General features: G+C 35.4%; 1 protein-coding gene and 1 long non-coding RNA gene across 2 annotated transcripts; both read left to right on the top strand.

The window, feature by feature from the left end:
* The first annotated feature begins 4131 nt into the window (after positions 1-4131).
* Positions 4132-5891, top strand: LOC127788283 (probable WRKY transcription factor 70). The gene is made up of 3 exons (XM_052316408.1): positions 4132-4552; positions 4975-5079; positions 5178-5891. The coding sequence occupies exons 1-3, from the start codon at positions 4206-4208 to the stop codon at positions 5698-5700; spliced, it is 975 nt and encodes a 324-aa protein (XP_052172368.1). The 5' UTR covers positions 4132-4205; the 3' UTR covers positions 5701-5891.
* A 3651-nt stretch (positions 5892-9542) lies between these two features.
* On the top strand, positions 9543-11150 carry LOC127788285 (uncharacterized). Its single transcript, XR_008020311.1, has 3 exons — positions 9543-9625; positions 10597-10804; positions 10948-11150. It is a non-coding gene; the product is annotated as an uncharacterized LOC127788285 (long non-coding RNA).
* The last annotated feature ends 318 nt before the right edge of the window (positions 11151-11468 follow it).

The raw sequence follows: 11468 nt of genomic DNA, 5'->3' as shown, positions 1-11468 counted from the left end.
CAACCTCACGAAAATATGAAATATTACACCATATGGCCCAAACCTCAATTAGGATTTTGTGGTTAAGGGTTATAAATAAGCCCTTATGTGGTTCCTCTTTGTAACGAACTGTGTGCCTCTCCTAGCCATTGATGCCATTTGACTTGCATGAGAGAAAGCTCCCACGTAGCCCTTTTGAGTTAGCACTCTTTCGTCCCTAGGAAAGTCGTCCCCTTCAAGGTTCCTGGATTGCAAGCTTGTGTGGATACCATTAGAGGTCGGGCACTTGAATGACTTCGTGATCATCACTTTTCGGGATTGGATCTTCATGTCAAGAGGTAATCCTTTACCATTATTCCGTAGTCTATTTCCTTGGAGAGATCTTAAAGGTATTTACAGTTAAAATTTTTATTTTTTCGCTACATTATGATCTATAAATACCTTCAATTAGCAAATCCTGCACACTAATACACAAAACAAAAGTGTCGATTCAAGTCTAAGAATTAACACACCATCGCAACTTGATAACATGACAATTATCCACCAAACCATGTGGCTAGTCATCAGTGTCACATTCGGCTGATCATTCCCCAAGGACCACTCACAGGTCCACTAGCGACGTCTCATGTCATATGGCGCGTGACACCACTCTCCCATCGGTATCCTCATATTGAACGAGGTAGTAACTCCCATGCTAGTCCATACTCGATTAATCAGAGTTCCCATCCAAAGAATTTAAGGACTAGAAATAGTTTAAGAAGTTCTGTTAACAGAGAATCTACCACACAGTCTCAACACCTTGAGAATAAGATTTTCACACAGAAGATCTAGAGACTTATTTATATAATTGATTGGAGAAAATATGAATGAAGAAAACCTTGTCTTTCATAGATTTATACAAATATACAATTAATGCATTAAAACAAGCCCGTTAGATGTCATCCAAATCTAGTATCAAGGCATACAACACTAACACATTCTCCTTCATTCTTGCTACTTCTGTCATCTTGTCTCCCTTGCTGTTGATGCCTCTTTCTCGCCATTGTCACCACCTTTGTCGTCGCCTTCACTATCCTTTACACTATTGCTCTATTTTCTTCATTGCCATTGTCACTAAAAGCTCATTTATTATGTTAAACAAGTTGGCTCAAGCTCAAGCTCTTTCAACATAATAAATAAACTATTAATGAGCTAAGCTCGAGGCTAGTAAATCCTTAATGAGTTTGAGCTCAAATGGAATTTTTAGCTAAAATTTTTCTTAACTAGCCGAGCTTAAGCAGAGTAAGGCTTGTCTCAATTACAACCTTAACTAATATTGAGCATCATAGACAGGATTACAATGAACTCATGGGACTTAAGTTCATTGAAAATTACAAATGGATTAAAAGTTATTTAAAACCCAAAGTTGAAATGCATGATGGGGTGGCTGAATAACCGAGAACATAATGGTACAATCAAAAATAATTGAGCTTGAAAGGTTGTGAAAAAACTTGCTTGAGACATGATGAACAACTTGGGTAGGACATTTTGAGCCAAAATTCTAAGCAAATGGTTATGAATTAGATCAATTTGTTTTATGATGCTTTGAGGTGACATGAAGGAGAACACATTGGTACTTTGGACACTAATTTTTGACCACAAACAAAGTAACCAAATAGAATCGAAGATTCCAACAAAGTGTTTGATGTCCCATGCATAGCTTAATAAAATCTAAGCCTCAATCACTTAAATTTGATCATAAGTGGCTATATCTTTTGAAATAAGGAAGTGATCTTGTGAAACCCAATGAAACTGGACTAAAAAAGACAAAAAATAGGCAATAGTGATGTAATTGATAATGCGATTTGTTACTTGTATGCATTACCAAAAATTGGCTATAAAAATGGATTTCTTCAAATTTTGAAACACCAAACGAGAGAAACCAAGAAATAGAGGAGAGAGATCAAATAAAACAGAGGTTTTAGTAGCTAGAAAAACTAGCTTGATGGCCTAGTTTACAAGAGAAAACAAAGTTACAATACAGTTTTCAATAGTTTTCAACATTTTCTAGCAACGGGGAATGGCGAACAACAATTAGTGACGTTGTAGGGTGTTTTCAAACGTGAATAAAAAGGGTACTTAATGTGATTGGAGGTTCACCAATAATGACACAGTTTGTTAGAGAAGAAAAGGGAGGCAGGAGCAATTTTTTAAAAAAATTAATTTTCTAAGGTGACACTTCTACCCGTAAAGTTTTAGGTTATTACATGTGAACCCATTATTTTCTATTTATTATACATTTGACCTCAAATTTCATTCACCAAAACTTTGTAATTTACATTTTATTACACATGAGACCATTTAATTGACATAAATTGCACTTCATTCTTGAAATTCGTCCACGAATGTGAAATTTACATTTATTGTATTAAAACTCATTTTTAATGACACTTGCATATATGGTTATGTCATTGTCCATTATAATTTGGCAGATAAATGAGGGGGTAGATTGTTAGCATTTCTAGTCAAACCAAAGAACATAGGTTTGTTTGATTAACAATAAACGGTAATTATCATCCCGTTTATCATAATTGGGTATACGTAGTGTACCATATTGCTATTTAATCATATTCAAATGTGTCAACAAGTGAGTCGAGCTTACAATCAACTCGACCCAACTTGAACATGTAATAATTTTATTTGAATGTTTAAATTTGAATTATTATATGTCGATTAGGTTCGGTTCAGACTGCATTCCATGTCATAATCAAGGGGTTAAAAAGGGAAATTTATAGAAGGATGGGAGTGTAAATGTAAATTTAAAAAATTCCTGAATTTCCACGATAATAAAATAAATCTTCGATATATGTACTTGTACTTGTACTTGACGTGCAATATGCCGAGTAGTCGGGAATGTCAATTTTGGCTCAACAAAATAATAAACAAAAGTGGTCATCCACGGGGCCATACCTTAATATGTAACCTTTAAAGGCGGGCGAACCACCGAAGCTCCATTTGAAAGGCATTATGCCAAAGGGTAGAATTGCAACTTCGTCAGAGGGAAGGTAATATCTAGCCAGGACTACAACATCCATCTTTTGCCAATTATTTATATAGAAATGCCGTCAAACGCATAGAAATGGTCATCAAAAGGGGGCGAATGCACTTGGAATTTTATATAAAATATCCAGGTTTGAATTAATAGGATAACTTGAAAGACAAATTCACTATCGAAATGCGGCAATAACGTTGGAAGATAAATTTTATATGGGCTGTGCTAAATGTTTAATTTTAGATGTGTATAAATTGTATTTACATTCAGAATTATTTGACGGAGTATCAGAAGGGAAGATCACCCGTTTTTTTAGATTTATCGAGCTAAATTAGAACACACCAAATTAATAAAAAAAAAAGGGGGGGGGGGGGGCGCGAAATGAACGCGCGACTCTTATATACCCTAATACCCACACCCTTCCACCCACAGCCGCCATTGATTTGTCGGATTCGGCATTAACAATGCAAAGTGGGCTTTATAAAAGTCCTACATATATATCCACACGACACAATTGTATATGATTAGCTTTTAGTTTCCTGCTTTGACAAGAAAACACTGACTGCATGCATGCACGTCACAGTAGTGGCGTTGTTCCATAACGTCACCCTGCGCTCAAGTAATACTGTTGCATGGCTAAATCACGCTCCTAAGGGGTGAAAACATATTAAAAGAAGAAAGGAACGCGTGGTGAAAAAGTAACTTCCAATGCAAGATTTGACTCCTATATATATATATATATATATTGAAGTTATGGAAAATATTAACCAATAAATTTTAATTTTCTTTCACTGATTTGCATCAACTTAATTATGAAAATTAATTAGAGACCTTAATCACAATTTAATTTCCCAATTAATTAAATAACTAGTAGTCCAATGATCATCAACTTTACACACTACTTTTCAGCTTTCATAATTTACTAATTTTTGCATAATAATAATAAAACCCAAACCAACAGAGCATTTACATAAAATAATATAACCCTCTTAATTTATTCTTTTGGCAGCAATATGAAAAGGAAAAAATTGTTATATTAATTCGATATAATAAAATTTGCCGGCAAAAGGGGGCTGTTGGGCAGGTGGCGCTTGTTTTAGTTTAATCTTTCCTCCTAGAAAATGGGCTTTTTTTCTGTTTGTCTAAATCCCTAGTTTTCTTTTGGCGGGTGAGGATATATCAACTCCATATAATTATGGAATCCTCCTGGCCGGAAAACTCATCGGCAGCCGCGGGGAAAGCCTTCGAAAAGCTGATTGAAGGCCATGAATTGGCGAACCAGCTCCAATCAATCCTTGGCAGAAAGACCTTGCAGAGCGATGGCGGATCGTTGGCAGCAGCCAAGGGCCTGGCCGCGAATATTTTACGATCTTTTGCGGCGACTATTTCAATAATATCGGAGGAGCATACTGCTGCCGATGAGGTTTCTGAAGTTCCGGCGAACTACTCGCTTTCGAAGTTCACCATGCCCGATGGTTGGGAGTCTGAGGATCCCGGCGAGAGCCCCGCCATGAGAGACAGGAGAGGCTGCTACAAAAGAAGGTGATTATTCTAGCTGGTTCATTTTCTGTCGATTCTTTCGCAAAAGAAACCCTAATTATTTTATGATGATTTGGCGAAAAAAGCACAGCTCAAACTAACTTCTGCTTTCAAGACAACCATGAACAAGGGGGAAACTTTGCTCCTGTAAAACAATTAATTTTATATATGATGATCTTTTCTTCTTTTTCTTTTTTATGCTAATTAACTCATAAGGCTGAGACATGAATTTTAAACACAATCACGAACAATTTCACTAAATTAATGATGATCTTTAAACACAGTAAGCCCATCACTTCAAGTAGTTCCTTGCTTTAACATCAACTACTTTGAGATTGATCTTTTTCAAGTAGCTATCATTCCATATATGTGCTTTATATATATATATATATATGGATGGGATTGAATTATTTGATGATATGCAGAAAGGCTGGGGAAGCATGGACAAAGATCGCCCCAACTCCAATCATCGATAATTATGCATGGAGGAAGTATGGACAGAAAAAGATCATCAATACCATTCACCCAAGGTTCGATTTTATTAATAACCCAGAATCATTTTCAATTAATACATATATATCCATCCTATAAACACTATTCGATTTTAATGTAAACAACATGTTTCCAGGCACTACTATAGGTGCACCCACAGGTCTGAAAAGGGTTGCCGAGCCACCAAACAAGTCCAGCAAATTCAAAATGGTCCCCCAATGTTCATAACCACCTACAAGGGCCGCCATACTTGCCTGGATACGATACAGAAATCTATTGATCTGAAAGAGGACACTTCAGTCCTAATTAACTTTGGTTCGACTACTAGCACAATTATCGAACCCCCAGTCTCAGAGCCATGCTTTCCAGCCATCTCCTTCTTTACTCAAGAAGAAAACAAGGTAAACAAGTCGAGCTGGAATTACCAGCAGAACCCATCGCCATCGTTGGATTACAATCTGCAGATTTCAGAGCTCAATATAGGAGGAGGAATTGTCACCACAGCAATCGAATCATCCGATCCCAACAATGGGGATCTGATGATCTCTTCTAGGGTGCACCCATCATTTATCGAAAGAACTTGTAGTGAGGGATTGGGTACGGATGTGGCTTTGGAGGATGTTGAGTTATTTGATATATTTGGACACGAGTTTTGGTGATTTAAGATGTCCTTCTCATCGATGTTCTTTGTTGTGTTGTTGGTCACTTTTGTTTTGTTTGTGTTAGATTGTGGCTATTATTTTTTACTTTCCTTTTTGTTTTGGTGTGTATTGTACTGCAAAAATAACATTGACAGAAGTAATGTTTAATATTTACGTGCAGTACCATGTTGATCCATGTTAAAATTGAATAATAAAAATTTAATGTTTAATTTGATGATGTAAATTAATATGCAAAGTAATTAAAAAGGGACAAGAATATATATTAAATAAACATTTGAAACAAATATGTTATATGTATGATGGGCAATTTGAGTTAGAAAATAAAATCTGAGATCACTCATCAAATTCATATTTTGATAGAGAATCCTTTAGATAAACCTCCGTCTTATTACATAAAGAGATAAGAATAATTAAACTCTTACTAATACAAAAGAATTAATCTTAGATCACTCATCAAATTTTAATTTTTTTTTTATATATATGTCACGTTTTATATCTAGTGCAAGACAAATTAAACTCTTGGGATGACGCCCCTTCGACCGCCTTTACTATCCAACCCCATGGAATGGTAGAGAAGGTAAATCAACGGCATCGACCAAGACTCACAGACACACTACAAATGTGAGGGTGAAAAACCTTTCCCCAACCATTAGACTCAGCCCCTGGGGGCAAAGTGCAAAACTAAACTCTTACTAATACAAAACTAAACTCTTACTAATACAAAAGAAGTTAAATGACCGAAACAAAGCAGTGGCTACCCTGCAAAGCACAGGGAGGAGCATCCCCAAAGCTCAAAAGGACCCACCATACGAGGAAATTAACAGGGCCGCTGCTGCTAGTCATCAACGGAATATGCTTCAAAGAGTGAGTAATCATCTCGGCTGAAATAGTGAGAAACTATATATTTTTGCAGGGTTATAGAGTCAAATGAATAAAAATGATTATATATATATATATATAAATATATATTAACACAGGTTTAATTAAAACACAATGCTAAAGGCAAGAAAATAAAAAAAAATATGTAATTCTTTATTTTTAGAAAACTATTACACTTATTTTCTTATAAAAATTATAAGTAAATTCTAAATGATTTTTAATAATTAATAAATTTTAAATGTTATATGAAAAATCATAATATATATATATATAAATTCTTGAAAGATGGAAGGGGTATATGAAAAATTCTTCAAAGATAAGGGGACCATATGAAAATTTGTTAAAGGTAAGGGCCCACGAGCTGGCTTGGCCTTAGTGAGGAAGAGGATGGGGTGAAAGATCATAGAATGACTTACAAGAAAATAATAAATTAATAAATTTGGGTGTGATTATATCTGTATTAATGTATCATATCTTATTAGAACTCAGAAGTTTTGGTCGAGAGTAGCATTACGATCAGTGACCCCTTGTAAAACAATAATGAGATCGATTTTTTTTTTTTAGATGATTCTATTCTTCCTCAAATTTAAAAGTAATTTGGTTCATCTTAAAATTCTTCTTGAAATTTGAGATAAATTTTTTTGTCTCAAAATTTATCTTAAATTTTGAGAAACTTTTAGAGATGGGAAACTATCTAACATCCAAGATAAGGTCAAAAATTACAGGGGAAAGTTTAATTTTTTAATAAAATATAAATATTTTTGTTGTATGCATGTATATTTTATACATACAAACGAGGAGAGGGGGGTATTTTTGAAATTTTAAAAATTTTAATAATTATTTTTTTATTACAGGGGAAAGTGTTTAATTGTTAAAAAAGTTGATAGGGTCTACTATTTCTGCTAAGTCGAATTGTGTGTATATTTTTTTATAGCTAACCAGATTAATTAGATATTGATTCTAGAATAAATAATTGAAATCGAGTTCAAAGTAAGTAGTTTTGACCGAAACCTAACATGTTTACAGTCTTAGTATATCTATATTGACCATTGGATTATATTAATGGATTTTTCTAAGAAAAACAATATATGTATAATTTTTTTAGGGTTATATTCTACATTTTCTATAATGTATAATCTTTTATGTTATGTACGTACAACATATTTATATGTTTTCCTAATTATATATGCTGATGGTTGGGTTGAATATCCTAATTATACTTTGACATGTCATGGCCAAAGACTCGCTAAAATTCTTAAAAAAACTCGAAAGCCTAAAATAATTTATGAGCTTAAGATCATGGGAAGGAAAGTTAGGAGACCGTAATACTGAAGGCCATGAGACTAATACGATCTCCTAGATACCTATACCGAGGGACTATTACTATCCCCTGAAGACGATAATCAAATTCCATCTTAGAGCTTGTCTTGTAATTTTTTTTTTTTTTATGATTTGGGGTTACAAATAAAATGTAAACAAGATAATTTAAAAATTTGAAAATCTCTTTGAGAGTTATGTAAAATGGATAGACGTTATCTATAAGAATCTTAATTCTATAGATCTCAAAATACTAGGGATATTTATCACAAATATTCATGCTCTATAAATAGATGAGTTCTCATTCTAAAAATGATATGTCCCTGAGATTAATTTGAATACTATCATTCAAATCTTTGATATCTAATTTAAGTATTGAAGTGTTTGAGCGTGACCAACCTTACACTTTCTATCGCATTCTCTTTTTTACAGAATTTGAATGGTTTGATGACGATATTTTTAATTAATAAATTTATTATTGTATTTGAATGAGAACATACTTGATGGTCGAACTCATAGTTGATCATATTACTGTATGTTCTACAATTAAATGAGAAATAAGAATATAAATCCTGAGAATTAACAGGGGAGAGATTGTACCACATATAGTCTATTCTCTGCATTGTTATAAAAAAAGCATGTCTAATATGTAATATATTATCTGTCCATCTCTTTTTCTTTTTGTTTATGAATAATGCTTTATGGATGTCTTGAGAGCACTGTTATGGGAACATGCTATAGTTATTTAGCTAATTTTTACCTGGTGGCTAGGCCCCATGAATCATGTCCAATATGTCATATCATAGATGGATGAAAGGTAACACTATGATTGCCCCAAGTGAAATCTAATAGCCTTGGTTTTCAACCACCTGTCAAATTAGGCTCCTCCAATGTCCCTTTGAGCAAAGTTAAATTCATTGGAAATTGGCATGGTAATAGGAGATGTTTCTAAGGTGCCATTCGATTTTGCTGTAATTTGCAGGTCTTTTGTCATTCTTTTCAAAATTTTGAAACGTAGGAGGCATATCGCACTATAGGAAAAAGGGGTAGTGCCGGTGAAGTTTTTCCGGCGGTTTAAAGAATTGTCGGGAATACACCAAAATTCCCGGCGATTTAATAAACCACCGGGGATTTAACACAATCCCCGACGATTGTCACAACCGTCGGGTATTCCATACACATCCCCGGCGGTTTTAAAAAACTGCCGGGTATTCCATACGCATCCCTCGCGGTTTTATGAACCGCCATTGATGTTAGCCCATCCCAGCGGTTTAAAAACCGCCAGGGATATTATTTAATAGCCACAGCCAAAATTACCCCCTCCTTCTCGCGCCCCCGCCCAAATCTGCCTCTCATCCCCTAGCCTTCTCTTCCAAACCCCCCCCCCCCGCGCGCAAACCCTAGAACCCTCTCTTGCTCACTCACTCGACCTCGCTCTCGCCGCTGCCTCCCTCGCCCTCGCTGCTCACTCTCGCCCTCGCCTTCGCCCTCGTTGCTCGCTCTCGCCCTCTTCGTCTCTGTCTTTCTCGTCCTTGCTCTCGCTCGCCCTCAATCGCTCTCGCTCGAGCCTCGCTGTGTCGCTCTCACCCGCTCACTCGACCTCGCTCTCGCCGCTGCCTCCCTCGCCCTCGCCCTCGCCCTCGCCCTTGCCCTCGCTGCTCGCTCTCGCCCTCTTCGTCTCGGTCTCGCTCGCCCTCAATCGCTCTCGCCTTCGCCCTAAAAAAAGGTTAGCCTCAAGCTTCTGCTTTGATTTGGATTGATGAACAGAGCCCCTGAATCTGTTCGTAAATCCAAATCCATATAAATTTGGTTATAGATCCTGTATAATGTATTTGGTATTTGTGATGGATTAACGCTCTTCCGTTTTAATCTTTGTTTTCTGAGATCTAATTTCCGTTTGATATTGGAATTGTGCCAATTTGAGCAGATATGGTAGTTATAGTGATTTCAATGGGATTGATTATGTTCTCGTGATGTTCATGATGCTTCCAGTAAATTAATATTTGAAATTTTCAATACATGATATGATAAAGGATAGGATTTATATATCAATTTAAAGTGAATTGACCAAATGCGTGGGCAAATTTGCCTATTGCTCAGTGTGCCTCTTGTACACGTTTTACTTTAGGTTCAAATAACTATCGGAAGCTGTGTTGTTTTGCGTCCCAAGATGGCAAGGAATGTGAGATAATAGACACATACATTATTTAGACAACTGAACGGAATTCAGTTGTCTAAATAACCCCTAATGAGTTGGTAAACAAAAACTACTTATGGTTGGCACATCAATGATAGGAACCTCTTTTATTTGTTTAAGTATTTCTTGAACAATCGTTCTCCAGTAAAGACCTTGTAAGTTGTCCCAGTTTGTTGTTTGAGTGATATATCTAGTGGAAAGAACATAAATATTTGGCATTTTCTTGCTCATTAAAACTCTTCTATTGATGGCATAAAGCTTAAACTGACTTCCAATTTCTCTTGTAACAATTCCCTGTCATGGCACAATTATCTGGTATTGTAATTGAAATTGTTCTGTATTATGGGGGACTTTATGCAATATTAGTGAATGTCATCTTCGAGATAACGGTTTAAACAAATGTTAGTCAATTTTTCATGGGGAGTGATTCCCTTGCTTGGCTATTGTCTGCTGAATTTCCCTTTCTATGGCTGTATTCCATAATGTATCTGTGAAACCAGGTATTTATAAATTGTTGTCATGAATCCACAACTGGAAGTACATGCACTTGAGAATGGGGAATCCAACTGTCTTAGTGGAGTTTATAATGGCATTGTTACTGAAGAAACAGAAGATAAGTTCAAAGGCATGCCCCTAAGAAAGCAAGGATGTTATGCCGATCTTCCTGCTACTAAAATTTTGGAATTGATGAAACTAAAAAATTTGGAGGTAATTTTTGCAATTTTGCCATATTAAATAGGTGCATCTTAATATATGTTTGCTTGGCCATATCTAGATGCGGACATTGCTCATGCTAAAAGACTTCATAGTAGAAATTGCTCTAACATTTGCTTGGCCATATCTAAATGCAGAACTCGTCAACTCAGTCACTTTTTAGTGCTGCAAATAAGGTGCTAGATGACAGCATTGAGAGAAAGAATGGAGACATACGTCCTGTATGATAACTGTAAATTATAAATTGTAGCATGGTTGAAATTTGCATCTATTAGGTGTCACTCTATACTTCATATCTTGGCTTTGCCTTTAACTTTTGTAGGAACTCTTCTATTTGGTTTAGGTGTATTGCTGTGAATTCCTATCTTAAACTCTGATTTCTATATTCTACCAAGTTATTTTATTGGCTTTTGCAATTCTATCTGATAACTCTCTTAACAATGATTCCTTGTTTATCAGTTCCAGAAGAGGTTGTTAGGATTCATCCCAGCATCTCAGCCAAATTAAAAGCTCACCAGGTTGTTCTGATATACCTGCACATTTATTAGCTATTTTATGTTTTCTGGGTTTTGTTTCTGAATTTGGCTTTATTATTATTTATATTTTTTATTATGATTCTTTTTGTTTAAAAAGTCCATATATATCAGCATATCATATT

Source organism: Diospyros lotus, chromosome 13, assembly GCF_014633365.1.
Source record: "Diospyros lotus cultivar Yz01 chromosome 13, ASM1463336v1, whole genome shotgun sequence".
Classification (NCBI taxonomy): domain Eukaryota; kingdom Viridiplantae; phylum Streptophyta; class Magnoliopsida; order Ericales; family Ebenaceae; genus Diospyros; species Diospyros lotus.
This window is presented reverse-complemented; position numbering and strand designations above follow the sequence as displayed.